The sequence below is a fragment of the Misgurnus anguillicaudatus genome, chromosome 4, assembly GCF_027580225.2.
Source record: "Misgurnus anguillicaudatus chromosome 4, ASM2758022v2, whole genome shotgun sequence".
Lineage (NCBI taxonomy): Eukaryota > Metazoa > Chordata > Actinopteri > Cypriniformes > Cobitidae > Misgurnus > Misgurnus anguillicaudatus.
In genome coordinates this window covers 28748465-28774829 of record NC_073340.2, presented here as the reverse complement: position 1 = coordinate 28774829, position 26365 = coordinate 28748465, and the positions used below count along the sequence as shown (strand labels likewise).

Here is a 26365-nt window from a genome sequence, read left to right as displayed (position 1 = left end):
ATGCCTTTTGTCCCTTTGGGCTATTTGTTAATTACAGGAGATATCCCAGAAGCCCTCAGGCCACCAAACATGTTCACACATGCAGAAGAACAATTTCACTATACAGCAAGCTGGCAATTTGCCCGGGCACATAAGACCCTAGTGATGTTACGTTTTATATATATTTGATATTATTATTGTTATTATTATTATTATTATTATACATTTTATTTGATGTAGAATATGCCTCATGCTAATTCTTTTTAATGCTTGACTAGCCTTGCGATTGTACAATCTTTCTAATAAAATTGATGTTCTTTATATTTATCTTATTTATTGTCTTCACTTCACTATGCATACCAAACACAGGTGTAGGGTTTAATGCTTGAGGCGTTTGCATCATATGGTGGTGAACCAATTACAAAAGCGCAAACTAAAAAATTCTGCAGTGATACATGAACAGAATATATATTTAAAGGAACAGTATCTAAGAAATGTATATTAATTAATCATAAAATGACCCTGATATGTCACTAGACATTAAGAAATAATTTTCATTTCAAATACTTATATCACTCACAACAGTGGTCCGGCCAGGATATTGTCATTTAAAAACTGGAGTTGCAGCCCTCAACTGATGTTTATGTTGTCATTTTGTCTATAGGCCCCAAGGGCCGGCTCTGATGACAGTTTTTCCAAATAACAGTTAATGGTCCCTGGCGTATTTGTTGAGCTTATCATGGTATGTTTTTTTTTTCTGTTTTGTTGAGTTTCAAGTTTGGTGATGTATTTACTCAGAATCTCTCTACTTCAGGGTTCCCACGGGTCCTTGAAAGTTTGTGAATCTGGTTGAAAAAAATCAAGGCCCTGTAAAGTTTTCGAAAAGATACAAGACATTGAAAGTGCTTGAATCTATTTTATATCCATATTATTTTCTGTGTAGTGTAGGATAATATCATAAAAATTTTAGACTTTTTAAGCACACGTGCTAAACTGTTCGCTTTAAATGCTTCTATGTATGCCAATGTTGATTCATACCAAAATGCCTTTGTGCATAGGTGTGTTTGACACATGAAAACGTCTCGGGTTTCGTATACTGTTGTTCCCTGAGAAGGGAGCGAGACGCTGCGTCTTCGTTGCCATACTTCCTGCATCCCTGTAACACCATCTTTGGCAATATTTCAGATAGCGATATACTTCCTGGCTCCCACATCACCCTGTCTTTGTCGTTAAGCCTCACCATTGGTTGAATTTGATAAACACATTCAGACGCACTTACCCCTGGAGGCGTCCCCAAAAGTGTCACGGCAGTGACGCAACAATGTATTTTTAAAAGGTTGTAACCTTCTTCTCACTTGAAATGTGCCCCACATTTAGTCCTTGAATTTGAGGGTATTGGACCTAAATTTTTTTGTGTGTCTTTCAACAGGTAGCCCTTATTTGTTTTTTCCCACTTCCTATGGTTTGTTTATCAGGATTAATAGCCGTTAACAGTGAAGAATATATGCTTGGATTGTTAGTAAGACAATAAATCTTTAAAATAAACTTAGTATGTTTAAAATAGTAGTTTTATGACCTCATATTTAGGGCTGCATGGAAAATGTGTTTTTGTGTGTCATACCCTGCAGCACATCACATTTTAATAAAAAAACTGGCAGAAATGTGATTAAAATATTTTACCTAGCTATCTCTCTCTTCATCATTGTATCATCTCCTGATCCGTTTTTGTTTAGGGGGAGGGGATAGTTGTTAATCTCACAATAGGGCCGCCTCTCAAGCACCTCTATGTGTGACTGTGCCTGTTGAGTTGTTAATCTGATCTCAGCATTGCTCAAGTCCAACTTTTATTGCTTGACAGAAGTTTCCCTTAAGGTACGAGACAATTTTGATTGTGTTTAAATGTCTTTTGTGTATTTTTGTAGTTCTTTGTGAGTGTAAAGAGGTAGCTGTTCTTGAACATTACTCATGGTTACAGTTACTAAGTTTTTGTATCACTGTCTTTATTATGGAAAACATGGGTATTTATAACTAGGTAAAACTTTATCACCTGGAAATATTTTTTAATATTAATATTATTATTTAAAAGTTTGTATGTAGTTTGCAAAAGCTTCCTTTAAAGGTGAACTTACAGTGTATTCATCTTCAGACATTACTCATGGTCTACTCTGAGCTCCAGAAAGCAAAATAAAAAATGTTTTTCACAAAAACCTTTTCATTCTTGCTTGACAGAAGTTTCCCTTAAGGTACGAGACAATTTTGATTGTGTTTAAATGTCTTTTGTGTATTTTTGTAGTTCTTTGTGAGTGTAAAGAGGTAGCTGTTCTTGAACATTACTCATGGTTACAGTTACTAAGTTTTTGTATCACTGTCTTTATTATGGAAAACATGGGTATTTATAACTAGGTAAAACTTTATCACCTGGAAATATTTTTTAATATTAATATTATTATTTAAAAGTTTGTATGTAGTTTGCAAAAGCTTCCTTTAAAGGTGAACTTACAGTGTATTCATCTTCAGACATTACTCATGGTCTACTCTGAGCTCCAGAAAGCAAAATAAAAAATGTTTTTCACAAAAACCTTTTCATTCTTGTCATTCCACATTTGTACAAAAATAACAGATTTTAGACAATTGTGCGTGTGAATAAAGACTAACATTTAGGGTTTAATTGAATGCAACTTACAAAAATGAGAAAACCAACAGAGCAAGTTATTTTAGGGAGGCAATAATATAAAAAAGTGCAAAGTTCATTTCAGCGAAAAAAGTTTCAATGGTGAATCATTTTATTCAGTGCAGACACTGATTCAATTCAATTGTTTTTATTTAACAGTTCAATGTGCATTTAATTCAAAAGGATTTGATTTATAATAGATATTTATGTTGAACAAGTACATGTGACTTTTTAAGTCTTTAAGAATAAAATTCCTTGAGGGAGTTGTGTTTGTTTCCTAGAGAGATCCTAACAAAGACTTTTACTTATGCACCTTTCTCCTTAACTATATATTTAGTGCCTTGCATTATCTTTCCCATTCTTTCTGTCTTTCGCTTAATTGTTCATTCTTCTTCCAACCGTGAAGTTGCCTAGACACTACTTATTAACATCACAAACCAGAAGTTAAACCGCTCTTTCTGGTTTTTCTGACCTTTTCTATTAAAGCAGGATTATATGTGCACTTACAATGTTATTTTTTCACTTTTAGAGAACTTCTGTGGTGCAAGAGATTCCCACACTGTAAAAAATGATTATGTGCCTTAGTAAATTTAACTTACAAAAATTAGGTAATTCTATTAAAAAATAATCTTTGTTAAAAGTAAAAATAACACAAAAATGTAAGCAATTCTAAATTAACACATTATTGAGTAAATTTAACTTAAAATTCTATATGGGTGTAAGAAGGAACTTAACTTTAAAGGTGCAGTGTGTAATTTTTAGAAGGATCTCTTGACAGAAATGCAAAATAATATACAAAACTATATTATCAGTGGTGTATAAAGACATTTCATAATGAACCGTTAAGTTTTTATTACCTTAGAATGAGACGTTTTTATCTACGTACACAGAGGGTCCCCTTATATGGAAGTCGCCATTTTGTTCCGCCATGTTTTTTACAGAAGCTATTAATGGACAAACTTTTTTACTAAGTTATCTTCAACAGTGATATTATTGATATTATATCTGGTGGCGGCTACCGTAAAATTTACACACAGCACATTTAATTATTTAAGTAAATATAACCAACTAGGCAGTGGACTTGAACTTCCCAGCATGCTTTGCATAGGACTGCATTTGGAGAGTAAAATGTGAAATTAAACGCTATTTTATGTGTTTTAAACAAAAAAGACTTGTTAGTGTTTAATGTTAAATTATTTTTGAGATTTAGAAGAGTTTCTGTTTTGCGTTTTGTGGTTACCATCATTCAAAAGAGTGGTGCTTGTGTATAGGTGACACGATAAAAACCATGATGTGGTAATGAGCAGTAACTGTGCTTATGCCAGCACTGAGACATACTGAGTCTCTTCTTACTTGCTCAACATGATGTGACATATAGTAACAAATAAAGAAAATAAGAAATGTTACATGTTTAAATCAGAAAGATTGCAGTAAAAGTAACCTTTTAAAAGTATAGTTAGAATGTTTTGGTGACAATATTATACATGCCATTTTTAAGTAAACATCTCATATTTTTTCCAGTGTAATATAACTTTACTACTTATTGGTTTTTGTTAATTATACTCAGCTTTTCTAAGTAAATTTTACTTGATTATGCAATTAAATTTACTTGAAAAACATGGATTCAAAAACTTGCAAAAGAAAACCTAAGTAAATTTTACTTATTATTTTTTCAGTGCAGTGTGAAATCTCAAATCAAAATGATGATTCATCAAAACCCCCAAACCCTCCTTACAAGGTGACCAGGTGTATAGCAATTTGGTATCAAGGAAAGAGTTACAATGATGATCCAGCTTCCCCGGAGACTGCTGTTATGTTTCATAGCTGTGGTGGGAATCGGATTGTTGGCATTATTTGTAGTGTGCACGGCACTGCAGATTCAAACGCCATGGGAAAAACCAACCAGGTTCCACATGAAGCACTACAGGTAGAGCTTTACTCATAATACTTTTACGTGCAGTATGCAATAAATGTTTGATTTTTAAACACATTTATTAACAACAATGGAAAGCTGATAGACAAATCCATATGCAGAAGATTTATTAGTAAAATCCCAAAAGGGCAGGCATACACATCCAAATAGGGCAATCCAAAAACATAATCCAATAAACCGGTCAAAATCCAGAACATCCATAACATCAAAACCGAAACCATGAACAAGAGACAAATTACAAAAACCATGAACAATTGATAAGACAGGTGTTACACTGGCAATACTTCGCAAATGGTGACATGATTAAACCGGTTTTATAGGAACAAACAGGAAGTGGAATGTGAAGTATGACATGACAAGATTTCAAAATAAAAGACTAGAACGGAACATGATATCAAAATAAAAGACCTAGACAATAACCCAAACACAACACAAGACAAAACCCTTTAACACTGAAAGCAGAGTCTGTGATGTAAAATATATCCCGAATGCTTTTAAAAGGGCAAAGCTCTAATATTAACGCAGCCAGACCTGTTTCCCGAGTTGTGACACACGAGTCAGTCCTGAATATCTTTTATTACACCTTGTTACATAAAGTTAAATAACAATGACAAGTTCAGTGCTCATGAACACCACATGAACTTAATTGTTTAAGTGCACTGTACAAACTCCATGTTTGGTGAACTTAACAATTTAAGTTCACTCTATGTGGCCACCAAGTTAAGTGAACTTAAATATATAAATTTTTGGGAGACCCATTACTTAATTAAATTGAGGGAATGAGTTTACTCAAATCAGTTCAGTTAACTTATTAGGGTTTTCAGTGTACTCAGAAATGGCACCAAATGCACAAAACAATGTACATGCAAACAAAAGTCATCTGTTGAGTAATGCAGAAGATTTAATTATCAATCAAGGTCAGACAATAAATTCACACTGTTTGGTTTAATGAAGCGCAATAGTCCAATCAAAACAGTGAAGTAAAACTGCCGCGGCTGCTTTGTTTTACCACCAAGCAATGAGTTTGTAGATTTATGGAAAGACGTTTTTACTTTTATTCATTGAGTTCTTGATATCAACAATTCAATTTTCACTAGTTACATTTTAAATTCTTGATATCAGAAATGGCGATAGGCAAGCAGTTTTGACTCTTAATCATTCGTAGGATATGATTTTTGTAATATCAACAATTCAATTTCCACTAGTTAAAATGCTCATTCTTGATTAGATTTGTACTAGTAACAACTGCAGTTTTTGATATCAAAAATTACACTAGTAACAACTAAAATTCTTTATCAACAATTCAGTTTTTACTAGTAAAAATGCAAATTCTTGATATCAACAATCTTGTATTTTCACTATAATGTCATTATAGGCCACCATTCAAATTAAATTTTTGACATCAATAATTATAATTCTGATCTGAAATTGGAAATTCTGATATCAGAAATACAATTCTTACTAGTAAAAACCTTTATTTTTCATATCAATAATTATACTGTTACTAGTAAAAATGTAAAAATTTTACTAGTTGAAATGTACAGATTCTCTAGCAGCTCTAAATAGCTTGGAAAGTAAAAATCATCAGCAAGGCAAAACATGATAAGACAGTATGGACTTCTGGTAAAACTTGTATGGGTTCCAGCACATATGGATGTGAAAGGAAATTAAGTGGCTGACAAACTGGCTTAACCGGCATTCACAAATTGACATTGAAGTGGCATTACATAAAACAGAAATGAAAGTGATAATACAGAATCAAAAACAGGAAAATTGGCAGAAGGAATGGAATGAAGGAACACAAGTAAGACATTTTTACTGCATTCAAGAAAGAGTTGGCTCAGGGAGAAGAAGATTCAGAAACAGGAAAGATGATGTTTTAGTCACAAGGATGTGTATTGGACATTGTTTATTAAATCAATGCTTACACAAAATTTGTAAACATGAGAATGGAAACTGTGATAAATGTGGGTTAGCTGAAACTGTTGAACATGTGCTTATAGAATGAAAGACGCACTTTAAGAAATATTAAAATCAATGAGCTGACACTTTATATTCTCCTAGGAGACAATCAAGAATTTATCATGAGTTATTTATATTTCTAAAGGAAACATGATTATTTAATAGGATGTAAAACTCCCTTCTATGTAAACTTTTTATATATGAAGTTCATTTTTTTTTTTAAAAGAGTAGATACAACATGCGCTTTACACTCCTTTTCAGTAGGTGGCGTGAATGCACCTTTTAAGTTGATTTGTCAACTTAAATCCTAGAAGAAGAAGACAACTTCCGGTGTCATGGGCAGTTCGGTCCACCCTGGCAATTCGGTCTCCCCTAGGACCCCGAGTGATTCCATTGGCTGAAAAACTCCTCATGGGTAGTTTTCTTAGCGCCTTATTACAATTCCTACAAAATCGCGTTATGATTTATGTAGTTAGAACGTTGTTAAAATGACAATTGATGTCTTTTAAATTATATGTTTTATATAGTAGTATATAAATAAGGCTATACGGTGGAGATCTACACATTGCTTGTGTCATTTTATTATTTAGATTATTATACTGTACCCTTTCCACTTTTGTACTGTGTAAAGTTAATAAATTACTACATAGCTGAATCACACATTAAAATTATAATTTATAAGCCATGATTACTACACTTTTACTATAAAAAAGCATTTTGTAATGTATGTTAATAATTTACAGATGATGACACAAAAGTACTGACGTGTCTGCAACATGAATGAATGCTTCTATTTTGTACAACATAATTAGCTTGCTATTCCGCTAATGCAGGCGAGATATCGCAATAAAAAAATTTTGTACAGGCATTAGTGCTAGGTACCAATCGGGGTCCTAGGGGAGACCGAATTGCCAGGGGGGACCGAATTGCTCATGACACCGGTCTAGTCTGAAGCAATGACGGCGAGCACAGCGAGGGATTGTTGATGCATTCCTAAATGTTTTAATAGTTCTACTAAACACCCGTATATCAGTTTCCATTCTTTTCCAACTGATGAAACGAAGATAATGTGGATTCATGCTATTCGGTGAGATATATGCAAAAGTTTTGTCGTTTTGTCGTTGATATCAAGAGATATCAGAGAAAAGCACAATTGAGTTTTAATTGCAACAACATTCACCATCATTGTGTTCAGTGTTTGAATTTTATCAGCTCATTTGCATTTTAAAGGACAAACCCAAAACGGCACATTTTTGCACACACCTGCAAAGTGGCAATTTTAACATGCTATATTGAGGTGGAAAAAAATGTATATTTTTAAAAAGCAAATAAAATGATTTTTAATGTTTAATAAATCATACAGTTTGCTTTCTGTTCTGTCTTTCCTGCTTACAGGTTGTATTACCATAAAAACAACATCCACAACAGTTTGAACTATCAACTGTATTCTGAAAATGAAGAGATCATTGCTGATGATCAACTGTCTTCTGAAAATGAACTGGAAATTATTGAAAAGCTAAGGCAGAATTTGATCAACAAACTATCTTCTCACAATAAACCGGACATTACTGAAGATCTAGAGCGGAATTCAGTCGATCAATCAGATCTTCCAGATTCATCAAACTCAAAATACACACAACCTGACATTACAAATCTAAACACAAACCCTTCCAGGACAGTGCCAGAAAATGGGACAGAAATAATCATCCCAGTAAAACCCACTATGGCAGAATTTTTTGGTGACCAGTATGCTGTGGATGATGTTCCTTCACAAACAGTAAGTGTCAGTTCATAGTGTCTACTGTGGTGTTATAATGGGTTTATAGTGAAATGCAGACTTAAAACTTTTCATACAAATGCATACAGGCTCTTTGCCAGCCAAGAAAGTGTCAGTAAGATGAATGCAATTGGAGAACTTCCAAGTAAATCAAATTTGACTATAACACAACTTGACATTAGATCAAACAATAGCATGAATTTGAGGCGGGACTATCAGATAAAAGAGTTTCACAGAAACTACACTTCTGAATGAAATAAAAAAGGCGAAAGCTAAATCTGAAAAGGTTGTTTTAATATGCGTAAACTTGTGAAGGAACACAAAGAAATGTAGACACACAACAGGGCCAGTAACTTAGACATTTATTAAAATGAATCTTATGAAATTGATCAGAAATCATGTTTAACTGGAGTGAAAATATCATCACTATGGCAAATGATTTAATCTCATGTGAAAAGTTCTATAAATCACTTTGTACACTGTAAAAAAAATCCTTGTTGCACTTATATTTGTAAGTTTAAGCAACTGGAAAGTAAGGAGTTGCTATAAATAATAAACATAATGTTGAAATAAAATAATACTATAGCCAAGAAAGTTGAATTGTAAATTCAAGCTGAATACATTAAAAATTGATGTGCAACAAGAATAATTACTCAAAATTGGTGTTTTCAAGTCATTTTAACTTTTTATTTTTTTTTATCTTATACTTGTGATGAGTTGCTTTAACTTGCTGAAGTTGAAATAGTTTACCTTAATTAAGCAAAAAGCCCCAAGAAGCAGTGGCTAACCACCCCCTTAGCTGTTATAAATGCACTGTAACACCACTGCTTCGCGTGGCTTATTGCTTTTATAAAACGGTTACTTCATATGCATAGCAGGATTTCATAAAATAAAACACAAATAAGTGGTAATTATATTAGTACAAATATTACTCTTCCGCCAAACAAAGTATGCAGCAAAGACACATGGAAAATATGATTTAAGACTTTGGTGTTTATTTTTATAAATCAACATTCATCTAATTTATACATTAACATTTATATCGTGCAACTGTTGAAGTGATGATCAAATATGCTTAGAAGCATGCTTAACTCCTTCCCCGTCAACCTTTTTTTTTTAAGTTGCCTCCCAGTTTTAGTTTAATGCCTTACAGAAAAATTATCTTTAAATAAACATAAAATATCAAATGAAAGTACAGACCCTTTCAAACAAAAAAAAAACTGTTTCATCCTGCCTTCATTTGTTCTCTTATCACCTCAGCTAAAAACAGAGATAATTCAATTTTTGTGAAGAACTTTTGTTAGAGATCAGATTCAGACCCTGATCAAAACTTACATGGTGTTTTCAGTGTTGGGGGAATGCGTCAGTGTTTAAGTTGGGTAAGATCGCCACCTAGTGGATAATAGCGGAAATATGGATTTGAGGTAGAAACTCCTCAGGGAACGTTTTCTCTTATTGACTCAACAATATTTATTGACACTTATCTGGATATCCCCATTATTTGTGCAATTGTAGACAAATTAAAAATATGATTAAAGACGTAATTTTCATAAATCAGTACGCAGCAACGGTGGTGCAGTGATAGGCTACTTATGTAATGCGGTCTGAACCGTGGGTTTACCGCGATATTTTATCACGGCTAAGAACGCATTTCAACCAATCAGAATGATGAACCAGAACTGTCCGTTTTATAATTCAGCTTTTACACTGTAAAAAGTTGCTTCAACTTAAAAAGTTACTTTAATTTGTAACACCTAAAAATGTTACATTTTAAAACCTAAAGTGAAATTTTTAGTTGAATAAACTTACATTTTTAAGTGTTACCACTTGAAGTAATTTTTAAAGTTGATCCAATATTTCACCTTTTAACAGCAACTCAGTCAAAAATTTGCAAGTGACTAGTAAAGACAATTTGATTGTATTTGAATATAAATCCAAAGCAACAAATAATGACTACCTACATTTAGAAGTTTGTTCCTACTTTCAAACCTCAGCTATTTTATGTAAAATATCTAAATTCTGCTTTCAATTGTCCTTAAATGTTGTAGTGATTTTGACACTGGCACAAATTAATGTAGTGATTTTCACATGGGCAACCCTTGGTTAGTATGCCATACACAGAACACTAGAGGTTTCACCTCAAGTGTGTGCGCGTGTGTGTGTGCGTGCGTGCGTGCGTGCGTGTGTGTGTGTGTGTGTGTGTGTGTGTGTGTCAGATGACCCTTCCCTCCAATACTTCGAGGCACCAGCTAAAGAATTTCACTTTAACAATAAGAATGATCTTAATAGATCATTCAACAAATAAGAAATTAGAGGGAGTTTGTCATCTAATTTATCTGAAGGATTTTGTGAGATTCGGACCAGCTTGTAGAACCTTATAACTGTATTATCAACACAAGGAAGACACCTTGGTAATAAAATGGAATAGCATAAAGAACAGTTTAACTTTGTCTTTAGAATTTAATCTATGCATTTTCAACTTACCAAACCCTTTCTGAAATACCATTGGCATTATCCTAAATGTAACAAGTATAAAAATGACAGCAAAATGTTACTATATCATACATGCATTAATTCATATCTTAATAACTGTGATTATTTGAAGAGTTTCATAACATAAAGATGTAATTCAAAATTCTAGTGTCTTTAAACAAGTCAAGTAACTAAAAACTGCTGCAGTTACCCCTGTTCTTAAGAAACCCAACCTCAACCCCTTAGTTTTATCTAACTACCGTAATATTTCAAATCTACCGTTCATAGCTAAATTGCTGGAAAGCACTGTAGCCTCCAAACTCCAGTCTTTTCTGGTTGAAAATTATCTTCGTGATCCCTTTTAATCTGGTTTTCGCCCCCTCCATAGTACTGAAACTGCGCTGGTAAAGGTAGTGAATGATCTACTGCTCTCTGCTGATTCTGGCCCCATATCCATACTTCTGTTACTTGACTACTAGGTCTCCCATGAATTACTTATTGCTTGTCTCTCCAATTTGGGCATTTCTGGTTCTGCTTCTTCCTGGTTTTCTTTCTATCTTACAGACAGACAATTTTTCATCTCAGTTAAGGACTCCTGGTCACCTGCTGTCCCCCTGAAGTGAGGTGTTCCCCAGGGATCCGTTCTTGGGCCTCTATTATTCATAATCTATATCATACCACTCGGTCAGATTTTACAACGCCATGGTCTCGAATATCACTTTTACGCTGATGATATTAAATTATACTCTATCTGCACACCCACCCTACCTTCCTAAATGCATAAAATTTCAGCTTGTGTAAAGAATATTAAAGATTGGCTAAATTCAAATTTTCTGAAAATGAACATGGATACAACTGAGATCATTTTTATTGGAACTCCGTCACTAACTACCAATATTTTCTACAAATTTCACCTGTGAAATTGCTGGTTCTTAAAATACCCAACACTGTTAATCATTGACTCCACACTTTCCTTTCAGTCCCATATTAATTCCATTACAAAATCGCCATTCTTTCACCTCCGTCACATTGTCCAACTCCGTCCATTCATCAGTACCAAAGATGCTAAAACTGTCATCCATGCATTTGTATCATCACGCCTCGATTACTGCAATGCTCTCTTCATTGGTCTACCTGTCAGCTCCATTTCCAGATTACAATACATCCAAAACTCCTGCTACATTACTCACTCACACTAAGCGTTCTGCTCACATCACCCCAATTTTGAAAGATCTCCACTGGCTTCCGGTAGTCCATTAAATCCTACTGCTTACCTTGAAATCTTTGCATGGTTTGGCTCCCCCTTATCTCTGCAATATGCTCGTTCCCTACACCCCAACTCGCTCACTTTTGAACTCGACTCTGTCTCTATATGCCTCCCTGTACTTCATTGTCCCTTATCATCATCTTCTTGTTAATTGTTCTATGTAAAGCGTTCTTAAGTCAATAGGTGATGGTTTTAGTAAATTTTTTTGGTGGAAGTATTGTAAAGATTTGTTCTTTGGTATGCCAATACTTCGAAATATGTTTTTTCTTAAGGAATGTTTACAACCATCCTGTCTTCATAAGATGGTGAGGGGGGTTTTAAAGGATGATAAGCAGAAATAGTGTGAGCCAATCAAAAGCCCTCTTCTTTTCTGCTTTGGCACGAAGGTCAGCCATAAAAGAGTTGTCCAAGCAGACTTATCTGATTGACTGGACACTTGTTTATGTCAACCCACCAAAATCTACTCCAAATGTAGCAATTGGGGAGGGGTCTGGAATGTTTGTTGTAGTACGCTGTTCACTACAACGTGCTGCTCAAAACTCACTAAATGGGAAAAATTTAATGGGTTTCTTTATTGTTATTTTTTCAGGACTGTCCAAACAATATCAGAAAGCGTGTACCTCAGACCAACTTCTCTGAGATGTTTCTACAAACAATTCCAGTCCTGCAGTGGGCAAAGCATTTTACTCCAAAAGAGTACCAGCGATTGAAACGTTATGGTGGATCTCATGGCTGGGGAAATGTTTCTGTCGATGTGTTTGTGTTGTCGTAATTGTTTTATTTTTCTAATTTACATAATACAACTTTAATACAAAAGCTTTTTGTAGACCTCGTACTTCAGATAGAAACCCTTTAAAGAACAAAAAACTTTTTTTCGAAAATCAGTTACTACTACTACTACTACTACTACTACTACTACTAATAATAATAATCATAATAAATGAAAATTATTATTATTATTTGTGTTATATTTGAGCACTGTAATTTTAAAATATAATTATTAGGGTTTAAGTTTATTTTTGTGTCTTCACAGTGTTGAATAGCTCACTGGGGATTTTAAACACATCAGCAAATCGGTTAATGTTTGACGACTGGGAGCAAAGGAAAAGCAGATCGCAGTGCATCCGCTGTGCCGTGGTGGGAAACGGAGGAATACTGAATGGATCAAAAAAAGGCAAAGAGATTGATGAGCATGATTATGTGTTCAGGTAGGGAGACTTTTACCTTTTTTTTCTCAAGAAAGGTGAGACATAACATAAATTTTGTAGTACAATGTTTGCACACACCTCCTTAATGAAAGGTCAATATTTTAAATTAAATCATTTAAAAATTATAATATAAGTCATACACTGTAAAAAGTGAACTTTCACTTTGTGAAAATTTTAAGGACAAGTTCGGTATTTTACACTTAAAGCCCTGTTTTTACATAATACAACTTTAGCATCTTTTGCAACGATTTTTGTGTGAGCATATCAGTGAACAGACCTGACCACTCGGTGAGTTTCACGTCTTTGTAAACGAAAGTTTAATGCATTTTAGGAAGGATTGTTCCACTGCACCTATGCAGCCATTGTAGAGGTGGGGGCTGATACAACAAACACCCGAAAGTTCTCGGGCCAGCATCATATGTCCAAATTTCAGGCAAAACCGTTCTTTTTCATCATAAACAATCTGAAAACAGCGCTTTACAGTAAGTGTAAAATACCGAACTTGTCCTTTAAGGTAAAAAACAACAAAATTACTTCAATTGGTAAAACCTAAAATATCTAAACATCTGAACTTAAAATTTTCACTTAAAGTGAGGAAATTAAAATATGTTGGTGTTTACCAATTGAAAAAAAATATTAAGTAATATATAGTGTTGTAGTCAAGACCACCTAAACCGAGACCAAGTCATGACCAAGACCAAGACAGGCCGAGACCGAGACAAGACAAAGACTTTAAAGGGTCGACACCAAGTCAATACCAAGACCAAGACCAGTGCAAGTCACAGCATTAAAACACTTATGATAAAATGTGGAATATGTATATGATTAGGCACTTCTTGTCTGTGTGTGTGCGTGAATGCGTGTGTGTGTGTGCCATCAGAGAAGTTTATAAAATAATCAAAGGCATTGCAGATATGTGGGAATTTATCTTTGTCTTTAAGCAAATAAAAGTGAACAAACACTAAAGAGCTGAAATCAACTTAACCATTTAATCTGAACTGTCTTTCCATGGCTTGCCATACACTTAACACAATGCAGGTGTTTTTAGTAATAAAATGAGAAAAACTGTCATTGGGAGAAACTTAAACAATGCTTAAACAATGCCAACATCATAACCTGAATAAACTGCATAAAATTAATGAATAAAACTAAATTTGTGATGTGCCATCAGTTGTGGTCTTGACCGGTCTTGAAATAAAATTCTGATTCCTCTTTGTCTGAGACCGAGATGAAACCGAGTAAAAATGCGGTCGATTCCAAGACCTTTAAAAAGTGGTCTAGAGACCTATCTCGAGAACTACAACACTAGTAATATATATCCTATAATTGTATCATTATCATCTGTTTTCTTCTTTAACTATTTAAAAATGAGACAGATCTCTTAGTTTGTTAAAATCTTGTCCATTAATGTAAAGCCCTAATGCTTCTATCTTCCATCTTTAGGGTGAATGGTGCGCTTTTAAAGGGCTTTGAGGAGGATGTGGGATCTCGAACATCTTTTTATACATTCTCAACAAACACCATGCGAAACTCCATGAATAATTATGGTGGATTGGGCTACCGGGGACCACCAGTAACCGAGGTAAAGAGTGGTGTCCAGCTAGATCACCTTTTAGTTAGTCATTGATTCTGGAGTTCTCCAACAGAAATATATTTAATCAATTCGCTCTCACCAACTCTTTCTTTCCCTCTGTACAGGAGACCAGATACATTTTTTTGCCAGATCACGACCGAGACTACATTCTTATGAGAGCGGCCGCCACACATACAGTCATTGAAAAAGGCCCTGAGAGCAGCAAAACGTAAATATTAAGGATTATATAGATACTCTATATGTCCTTATACTGTACATTTTTTGTGTACTCCAAACAGGTCAAGTCCTACTTTCATTACTTTATCTGTTTTGTCCTTCTTTAATAGTCACTTCTTTAATGTGTTGGTTGTGTTGCAGATTATTGTGTTTTTTTTATGTAATTTTAATATTTTTCAGACCACCTAAATACTTTGGTGAAAATGTGACTGTGAAAAACTTCAAAATGTACCACCCGGATTTTGTCCGTTATCTTAGAAACAGGTGAGCATGTTGTATCAGTATGTATTCATTTAATTTCATGTAATGGTTTATTTAAAAGGTGACAGTGCAATTTCATAAAAACACATGTACAAACATGGTTAAAAGATGTAAAAAAGCATTAAAGGCGGTGTCCACGATGTTTGAAAAATGCTTTGGAAAAGGAGACGGGCCGACTACCAAAACACACTTATAGCCAATCAGCAGTACGGAGCGTGTCTACTAACCGACATCCTTGCCGGGTTGCGTATGTGTGGGGCGGGTCTATCAACAGAAGGTCCAGATTCTATTGGGGTAGGGGCGTGTTTGTTTAGGTGATTTCAAATATCAACATTGGCTTTCAAACATCGTGGACTCCGCCTTTAAATTCAAACAAGAAAATACATTTACAAGTCTATGGCTAAATTAACTACAATATAACTACAATATAAATGACACTGTAAAATAACATAAGGTATACTGTACCTATTACAATAGTAAGACACACAAAACACACATTTTCCAAAAAGCTATAGAATATCAAATATATAATACAACTCAGTAGGCTCGGCTTTTAATGTTGACAGTCATAATTGTTAATAAGCCAGAATTTCAATTGTTTTGTAAAGGCCTGTTGAGCTGTCTAACCTCCTCAAGGATAAAATTCCATTCAGTAGCACCCCTCACTGACCAGGCCGTATTGAGTTGGTGCATGGTCTGGATAATGTACACTAAGAGATTAATGTATATTAAGCTGTTCATTAAGACGGAGTCGCATTTTAAAAGCTACAATCTTTCTATTCACTTTTTTGTATGTAATACAGCAGCAAGTTTAATTCTTTTCTTCAGGTTCTTGCATTCAAGCCGTTTGAAAACAGGTGCAAGAAAGATTTACAGACCAACCACAGGAGCGGTGATGCTCCTGGCTGCTCTTCATACGTGTGATCAGGTTAGCTTTTGTCGTTGAAATGCGTCTTAAAGGGATAATTCACCCAAAAATGAAAATAATGTCATTAATGACTCATCTTCACGTCGTTCCAAATTTGTAAGACCTCCGTTCATCTTCAGAACACAGTTTAAGATGTTTTAGATTTAGTTCGAGAGCTTTCTTACCCTTCATTAAAAATCTATGTTCAGTATAGGCCTACTGTCCATGTCAATGAATGTGAGGAAGCATCAAAAATACATTTTGGTCCAAAAATAACAAAAATAATGACTTCTCTTCGGTTCAGTTGTAAAACATGTGCACGAGACTAAAGTCACGAGACTGCAGTGACGTGGCTAAAACACTTCCGCATATATACTTGTGTATCCTCGCCCATGACTCCTCAGAAAGTCTCCTAACTCCTAAGAATTGAGATGTCCTTCAAGATGGCGGAGCTTGATCGGTTTCCGGGTCGTAGTATGTAGGAGTGAGGAGACAAGGAAGCATATTGAGAAGCACCAAAGTCTGCACTCGATGCATCCTCGATATCAAGAACATATCCGGGTATTTTCAAATTGCATTCTTGACAATTTGAATTGAACTTTGATAGTTAATGATGACGTAGAGCGAAACAACAAGGACGCAAGATCGCTGAAGATCGCATATTGAGTACAACAGCCAAGTACATACTAAAGACTCACCTAACTGGCTGTGTTGAAGTCATGTGACTCTGAATTAACATACCACGATGACCATAAATTCTGTTTACAATAGTGCATTATCTTTCAAGTTTGTAATTATTTTCTGTTATTGCCAGGTTGATGCTTACGGGTTCATGACTCCAAACTGGACTTCATTCTCGGACCACTACTATGACAAAAAGAGAAAGCCTGTCATTTTTTATGCCAATCATGACATGCAAATGGAAATGAAGTTGTGGAAGGAGTTGCATGAAGCCGGACTGATAAATCTCTTTACGCGTAACTGAGAACGCTCTGTACAAGGTGTTTAAACTAAAAAGAGTGTCATTTGGCCACAGGATAAACTTGTTCTTCTTTTCAAACCTTTATTTGGGATCTCTGCTTCAAAAGGTGAAGATCAGACCTTGTTTAGTTGTTTCATGGGGCACTGCACTGATATGTGCCTTTTCTCAGTAAATTATCTATGTGAAAGACACAGAATCAACCAAAGAGGTTATTTTAAAAAGATTATTTTATAAGATGACCATTTTTATTGTGGTATATGAATGTAAGCATTTGTAGATGGTCTGTCCATAATGTCCTTGTTGCGTCAGGGGGAGATCTACATATGTAGGGTTTTCTGTTTTAAGGAGGACTTAGACTATTTAAGCTTTAAAGTGCAATATCTTAACTTCATTAAACAAGCTGTTTGAATTGAAATATGAATTGTTTTGATCTGTTCTGCTCGGTTTGGTTACACTGTAAAAAAAATGTTGCACCCCTAAATTGTTTATTAAAATTAAATGTGAAAGTCATTTCAACTTCATTTTTTTATTTTGGCCAGTAAAGAATTAATATGACTTATGTTAAAATAAGTTAAAACAATGTATAAACATTTGTAAATATAACTTTAAATCACAAAATGTTTTTTTTTTAACAATTTTGTTTTTTACTTTAATTCTTTAAAATAGGTTTAAAAAAATTAACTTACGTTACTGAGTTACAGCAACTGGTCAAAATATGAAACAGTAAGTTGTAATAACTTTAAAGGCTAGTTTGATTGTACTTAAAATTGTAAGGCAACAAAATAGTTTTTATACAGTGTCTCATACTATCTTTTGACTGTAACTGACTTCAACATTTTACTACCAAATTAAATTTAAACTATTACTTCTGGTTGCTTTTAAAAGGTTTAGGGATTTAACTTTTTCACTTTTATATGAAGGAGTAAATTATTTTTGGTAACAGATACAAAATCACAAATGATCAGACAATGAAAGACGACACTGAACATGACAGTGTGGTGTATTTAAAGTTGTAATTAAAAATAAATCTTTTGAAGATGTGTTGTTGTTTATAAAATTAGTGCTTGTTCTTTTCCTCAAACCGCTGTGGCTTTTTCAGTGGAAAACATTTAGGGGCGGATAAAAATTTAAAGTTAAAATGTGAACTTGTAAATCCAAGTTGATTATACTGTAAGTGCAAAAAAAAAAGTTTACAGTGTCTTTTCCTACCTTATGAAAATTATAGTGCAGTCAAAGTAATATAATATTCGGTCATTAATCATGTCAGTACTTGCTCATTTACTGTCTGACGTGGCAGGATAAGTCTAGAGGGTAACTTAAAATATGTGGAAAAACCAGCTAAAGACAATGTTTTTTTTTGTGGTCATGCTACATAATGTAAAGAATATTGTGTGAAAATAACCTTGCTATATTTACATTGACTAAGATCATGTCACAAATTTAAAAGTCACTGTGAAATCAGTGATTGAAATCAAACTTTTTTTTATTTCCTAATCTCATTAATTGATTATGAGATTTTAGCCGGGTCATAGTATAATAACATTAAATGTATGCTATATGTATTAATAGTTTGGTGTAAGGGTTTGTATTATTATTATATAGCTTTCTGTTCCACTTGAACTCTATAACAGATAAACCTTTGTTCAGATGAACTGATTGTCACTTTTATGTTCCATTTGACAGACGCTTTTATCCAAAGCGTCTTCGTGCATTCATGCTATAAATTGTTTGAATTCTTTGTTGTTTTAACCCATGGTTGGGTCAAAGGGTTCAAACAACCCAGGATTTTTTAAAGTGTATACAGTATGTACTGTGCACCCATGGTATTTTTGCTGCTGCTCTACCAACTGAGCTACATGAATACTTTAATATTTTAATAGGCTATGTGCAATAGCTGATAGTGAGACTAATTATCTAGTCATATAGTTATTTTACTTAATATCTTTTTTCCTGTGGTTAAGTTTACTTCAGTTTCTTTAATATAGGCAAATAGAGCTACAGGAAAGCTTTTAAGCATGTTTCAAAAGTGAGGCATGTTGTCACACTATGGGGCGGTTTCGCAGATAGTCCTAGACTAAAACAAATGTAAGTGCTCGCCAAACTGAAAACAACAGGAACTGTAACAAGTAAACGGTACAGTATGTCATTTAAAATTATTTATCATTCATTTTGCAAGATCTGACATGTAAACATGTTTGCAGAAAGAAACAACACTGACAGCAGCAACTATGTCTGCTTAAACTAATATATGTTTTACATGTTCAAATGTTTGAGCCATGTGAATGTATTAGCAATATAGGATATCCACCATGAACGCTGATAGGAATCCTGGTTGTAAAATTACACCAAAGTACATTAACCAAGGTCTAAAAGTCCCACAATAGTATTTAAGTCTTTAATTTTTGTAAGATGTCAAAATAAATCATTGGTGTCCTCACAGTATGTATGTATGTGTGAAGTTTTAGCTCAAAGTACCACATAGATAATTTATTATAAAATGTTTAATTTGCCACTTTGTAGGAGTGAGCAAAAATGTGCCATTTTGGGTGTGTCATTTTAAATGCAAATGAGTTGATCTCTGCACGTAATGGCAGTGCCGTGGTTGGATAGTGCAGATTAAGAGGCAGTATTATCCCCTTCTGACATCACAAGGGGAGCCAAATGTCAGTGACCTATTTTCCACATGCTTGCAGAGAATGGTTTACCGAAACTAAGTTACTTTGTTACTTTTTCTAGGTTGATAAAATCATTGGGGACCTAATAATAGCACTTCATGATATGTTTAATAATAGATTTTCATGATATGTCCCCTTTAAAGTCTTCCCACCATATTTGCTATACAACTAGTATTTCAGTCAAGACCAAGTCCTGTGTACTTGAATGGGGAAGAGATATATATAATCACACTAAGGTCGCAATAAAACTGACCAACTGAGCTGTCAAAATACATTACAGTAAATAATGGCAGTGGACAAGGATCACACTGACCAAAACAAACTGGATACAGCATAGTTTTTCAGAGAAACATATACATGAACTCAGCATGTTTCATAAATATCTACGAATATTATAGTATTCTAGAGTGTTCCTTTAATAAGTACAGTACAGTGAAAAACCTACATACAGCTCTGTGAATTATATATAGTCTGGTGTGACAAGACCACGGTTCCTGTCCTATACTGCCATCATGTGTTGAAACATTTAGTTGCAGTGGTTATGATTAATGTTGGACCTGCAGGCGTATTGGATTTAGTTTACCTCTCAGGTTGAGATGTCCATCTCAGTATACTGCATTGCCTGGTGCTTTCTATGGCGCTCGCTTTGTGTCAATTGGAGACGAGACTGACAAGCACGACAGATAACACACGTGTATACGTGCGTGTACGTCTCCATTTGTTTTATATGGAGACGTACACGCAAATATCACGTCGCGTAAACACGTCAATAACGTGTAGCTGTTGATCTATACAGACGTCACGTTGGCGTCACGTTAGAAATCACCGTGTGGATTACGTCTGTATGTGGAAACGTCTAAAGGACATGCGTCTGCCATACGTCTGAAGAACGTGCGTCTGTCTGGCGCGTGAACCGGTCTATTTTTCATTATTGTCTTAAGCCCTATTCGGACGGGATTAGTTTTACAGGGGAAGATGGCGTAATGTAATTTTACCACAGGACGTCGGGTAATATAAATGGTCAATTCGGACGGGATTAGAAATCTCTGTAAAACATTCAGAAGTGGGAGGGGTAACTCGTTGGCGCAGCGCGTCACCTCTCGTCTTCACATGCACTTTACATTGCTTCCAGATATCAGATGTGCAAACAACATGACACAGACAAAGAAAACGCGAAACACTGTGTTAAATTTCAGTTTGGGGAGAACGTCAGTTTCGTAAACAGTTCCGCGCATCTGAGAAGTGAATTTGACTTTTTTTTAAAGTTTGTGTCGTGTTTTATTCAGAAACTGATCTGCCACTGACTTGTTTCTCCGTCTAGAACGCAAGTAAATGCCTCTTTAAGCGCTTTTATATTTAAAAGAAACCCGCAAATTAAAAGGAAATGACGAAATTTACGTGTATATTTACAGCTGGTCGATTCGCACTGGATTAGTATTAACTGAGGTAATTTCTCCGGACATTTTTAAAGAAGGTAAAAGACGCCGTAATCTTTACTGACATTGTCCGTAATGATTACTGAAATGGAGCATTCGGACTGGACTAAAATCACAGAGAACCTCTGATAAAAACTTGCTTTACCCCACCTCCCTATGTAAAACTAATCCCGTCCGAATAGTACTTTATACATTTACTGTGCACTTGCTATTAAATCAATGATGAATATCAGACAGGGGCACTTCAGGGGCCAATCAGATTTCATTGGCCAATTGTCATTAGAGATAATCATGTTTATTTTGGCAAAGTTTACGTAGGACTACATTTGATTATATCTAATGCTGAATTTCTGTACCATACATCATGTATCCCAATGCTAGACGTAACGTTGTTATTTAAGTGTACTGTCATGTATTGTCATACGATCTGCTGAGGGGAAAATAAAACAGCAGTATGCTAAAAAATTAAGATAAAGTGTTTTATTATTGTATTAAACTGTTGTATTAAAAGTGTTCTATTTTTTTATTGCTTCAACTAGGCTACTACTGAGGATGTAATGTCAATACATTTAAAACTATTTAAGATAAATGTAGCCTACTATTTAATAGAGCTATAAACATCAAAGTATTTATAAGTCTATCAGTTTATTAAATCTTAGCCTGACTACAATTTTTTGCAACTACAATGTTGAGAGCATACAAAAATCTCACCCAAAGTCAGACAAAACAATTTACAGATCGGATAAATACACAGAGGAGCAGTAATAGAGAAGCAACTGATGCATTTTGTTTATGGAAAAACAAACACTTGAAACTAAATTAAAACAAGAAATTACCACTAATTCATCTAACCAGTAGATGGCTGCAGAGGACCACTTGCATTATCACTTCCACTCCCTAAATCGACTAGAGTAGAGAAAATACTGACCCATAGAACAATTATGATTCATGCTTTCCTTTATCCCCCCAAAAATTATTTTCTTTAAAACACCTTTGATAATCAATAAAAATTGATTTTGTTTGTTTAAATGTACGGTTGTTGATTGCAAACTGTACAGAAACTGTCGTCCACATTACATGGAACAGTTTCACATGACTATCTGACCCCCTCCCCCACCTAAGGTTTTTAACTTGAATATAGAGCACACCAAATGAAAATGATAAACACATTTATTGAATGGTTATGCTATTATTAATTTGCCATTGAATGTAAATACCAAAATTTGTAATCTATGATAGGCTACAGTTTTCTTTGTGTTCACTGTATACTTTACTTTGTTGTCCCCCAGGGGAAATTTGTCTTGGGCCTCACAATCACTGCATTACAAACGTACACAGCTCATACATGGCAATTAGAAAACAACAGTTACACATACAACCCCCCCCCCACACACACACACACAGTACACACATTACAACAAGGAACAATCCAGTCCAAAGCTCCATACTGGGTAACGTACAAACAACCGGCTATTTATCATTAATCATCTTTATGGCAGTTGGAATAAAATAGTTTTTATATGCATTTAATTTGCATTTTGGTACTCTGAAACGTCTACCTGAAGGTATAGGAGGACAAACTCCTTATACAAGATGTGTGTGGGGTTATCTAAAATTTTCCGTGCCTCCCTGAGAACTGACTTTTTATAAAGTGCCTGCATAGCCCTGGTCTGAATGACCTACAATCTTTAGTGCAGTTTTAACCAGACGCCCCAACCTGGACTTTAACTCAACTTTCAAATTGCCATACTAGGTCTGCATGCCATACTGTATAAGATTCTCTAAGATTATATGGAAAAATAAGAACAAGAGCCCGCTAACGACACCATACAGTCTCAATCTTCTAAAAAAATACATCCTCTGCCGGAGCTTAGAACAAAGACTTTCTATATGAACATGCCATGTAAGTGAGCAGCCCATAAAAACACAAAGATATTTATAAGAAGAGACCTGACGGATATGAGGAGACCTGACGTATGGGAGTGCTATGGATACTCACTAAACTTGATTCAGAAACTGCTCTAGGGTCAAAGATCATTTCCTCAGTCTTTTTCACATTCACAACTAGATGGTGAGCGTCACACCAATCTACAAACTGCTTAATTTTGGAGTGATAGGATGCTGTGTCTTGATCCCTACATAACAAGCCCAAGATGGCAGTGTCATCTGAAAATTTAACAATATAATTGTGTGGGTGTTTACTCACACAGTCATTTGTGTAGATGGTAAAGAGGACTGGGGAACTCACACACCCCCGAGGGGCCCCTGTGCTTATAGGCTTTAGTTGTGAAACTTCTTTATTGACTCTAACATACTACATCCTATTTGTTAAGAAAGAATAGTACCATCTAATAATAAAGGGGCTAACACACATATTCTTCAGACTTTCTAACAGTAAATAGGGCTGTATTGTATTGAACGCTGAACTAAAGTCAATAAAGAAAAGACGTGCATAGGCCTTAGTGTCCTCAAGGACCAGGTGGGTGATGCTACTTATGGCATCGCCTGTGCTTCTCTGGCATTTGTAGGCAAACTGCCAGGAATCAAGTTTGTGGCCTACCTGAGTTTTTAAAAGACAAACCATGTATTTCTCAAGACATTTCATGACTATTGAAGTCAAAGCTATTGGTGTAAAATCATTATTTTTTACAGCCAAGATTATGTCATTAAAACATTAAAATATAACATGCCATATGAACCAACAACAGCGCATATAATTATCTAGATTGCAATTTATAATGCAGCAACTTTAAATTCACATGTTTCAATTCTGTGTGATTGAATTTGGAAAATAATTTTTAAATATAATGAAAATCTGCAAACTGAGAAAATTTTTTTGAGGATTTAAAAAATATTTACAATTATGTTCCTGTAGTAAGTAGTTTTCATCTTTAAAATTGTATTAGAAAATCATATGTCCTTTTGAAAGAAGTGGAACATTTGCCAAAATATAACAATGCCTTACCGCCACCTACTGGCGGTCTTATTTTTTATTTAGTTTTATATATGTTTGGGTTTTTTAATTTTGGCATTTACAAGTTTATATGAGCTTGCTAGGATTTCATTTTTATGACAGATACACAGAGCATAAGGATGCCCGGCCTAGTCTAGTTTATTTTATTATTCATTTTAGTATATTTCCTGTCCCAATGCATGCATTTGTTGTGAGATTACCTTTTTGATCAAAGTATATTGCCTTGATTTTTCTCAAGGATGTTAAATATTTACTTTAAAAGTCTATTTTAAATAGCTATTTATGTGATATTTCTATCTGCTGTTGAAATTACTTATCTAATTTGAAAATATCTTAAATGATCGGATTTTACAGCCACCACTGTTTGAATGGTGTCCTAAATAACACAAGCCCTTCATACAAGTAACTGTATAACAGTTTATGTGCACTATTTTGAAATTAGACACGATAAGTATGACGTTAAGACGAACGCACGTTCTCCACGTGCATATAAATTAGACACGGTAGTATGACGTTAAGACGAACGCACGTTCTCCACGCGTATAACAGACGCACGTTCTTTACGCGCATGTCACGCGCACGTTAAAGCCGAAAGTATACTAGGGACGTCCGCGTATGCGCGCCGTCCGCATGACGTCATTTTCGTCATCAGGAGGGTCCGCGGCCGGCCGCGCGGACCGGCCGCGTGCAGCCCCAAATTGGAGACCGCGCGGACCGTGCGCGTCCAGTCCGCGTACGACAGCGCATGCGCGTGAAAATATTTAGACAGGACACTCCACTATAAACAATTATACAAAGGAAATAGACAGCATTTGCACACACACTATCGTTTTTCTTCTTTAACTTTTACTTCTTCCAAGAATAGAAAGCCCTGGAGCATGTTTGTTTGATTCCTGTTCTTTGTTGTCTTATTGTTTGTTCTAAACTGTGTTTGCAATGGTGGATAAGTTACTTTTCTTCACCTATCTTTAATGTTTTGAGGTACTGTAAATGTCTCCAAATCAGTGCTGCCCTGACAGCCTGTTAGACTAATCATTTGAATAAGAAATCATTGGGATTGCGTATCTTGTCGAACGCGGCCGTCCGCGTGTAGCTGCGGGGACTATACTCGGAAAGCTGCGCGGCCGCGTGCGCGCGCGAGCCGGACGCGGACGCGGAAAAAAAGTATACCCGGGTCTTAACACGTCTTTAAGCTTGGTTTGGAAAGAAATGACACAAAGCGAGCGCCATAATGTAAGGAGTTGGCTGCATCCCAAATGGCGCACTTTACGACTTGCAGTCTCGACTTAGCGTGCGCGTGCATTTAGTTAGATGCTACCGCTGTCAGAAGAAGTGGTGAAAGCTATTCAGTCAATAGATGGAGATCTCAACGTGAGATGTAAACATATTAAATCCAATACGCAGGTCCAACATTTCATTAATCATTAACCACTGCAACTAAATGTTTCAACACATGATGGCAGTATAGGACAGGAACCGTGGTGACATCACACCAAACTGTAGATAATTCACGGAGCTGTATGTAGGTTTTTGACTTTTGAATAAAAAATACTATAATGTATTCGTAGATATTTAGGAAACAAGTCAAGTTTCTCTTTCTCTGAAAAACTATGCGTATCCAGTTTGTTTTGGTCTGTGTGATCCTTCCCTTACGAAAATGAACCATGGTTTCATTGTGGTAAAAGTGTATAACCATGTTTTTTTTGGTGTATTGATTACTATCAGTAAAACCATGGTTTTACTACACTAACCATGGTTTAACTATGGTTTTTGAAAACCATTGTTGTCAAAACTTTGGTTATTTTGTGGTTAAACGTTAAAGTGGTTTTATTACAGCTAACCATGTTTTTTTTTTGTTTTAACTGTAGTAAGACCATGGATAATTTTCGTAAGGGTTGCCCACTGCCATTTTTACAGCTCAGTTGGTCAGCTTTATTGTGACCTGAGTAATTTTATATTCATCTGTATTCTCCATTCAAGTACATAGCAGGGCCGTGCAGAGACATTTGGAGGGGCAGACGCTCAAAGTATGAAAAGGGCTCATACGACCT

General features: G+C 35.1%; 1 protein-coding gene across 1 annotated transcript; it reads left to right on the top strand.

The window, feature by feature from the left end:
• The first annotated feature begins 4325 nt into the window (after window positions 1-4325).
• Window positions 4326-18552, top strand: LOC129420880 (alpha-N-acetylgalactosaminide alpha-2,6-sialyltransferase 2-like). The gene is made up of 9 exons (XM_073867127.1): window positions 4326-4577; window positions 7941-8322; window positions 12651-12826; window positions 13105-13269; window positions 14713-14851; window positions 14968-15071; window positions 15260-15343; window positions 16169-16268; window positions 17062-18552. The coding sequence occupies exons 1-9, from the start codon at window positions 4432-4434 to the stop codon at window positions 17230-17232; spliced, it is 1467 nt and encodes a 488-aa protein (XP_073723228.1). The 5' UTR covers window positions 4326-4431; the 3' UTR covers window positions 17233-18552.
• Window positions 18553-26365: the final 7813 nt, after the last annotated feature.

Excerpts from the sequence above, each read along its gene's own strand:
- LOC129420880 (XM_073867127.1), top strand. The coding sequence starts at position 4,432 with ATGATGATCCAGCTTCCCCGGAGACTGCTGTTATGTTTCATAGCTGTG. Across the intron at positions 12,827-13,104 it reads TCTGTCGATGTGTTTGTGTT|CTCACTGGGGATTTTAAACA; the intron begins GTCGTAATTGTT and ends AGTGTTGAATAG. Across the intron at positions 16,269-17,061 it reads CTCTTCATACGTGTGATCAG|GTTGATGCTTACGGGTTCAT; the intron begins GTTAGCTTTTGT and ends TGTTATTGCCAG.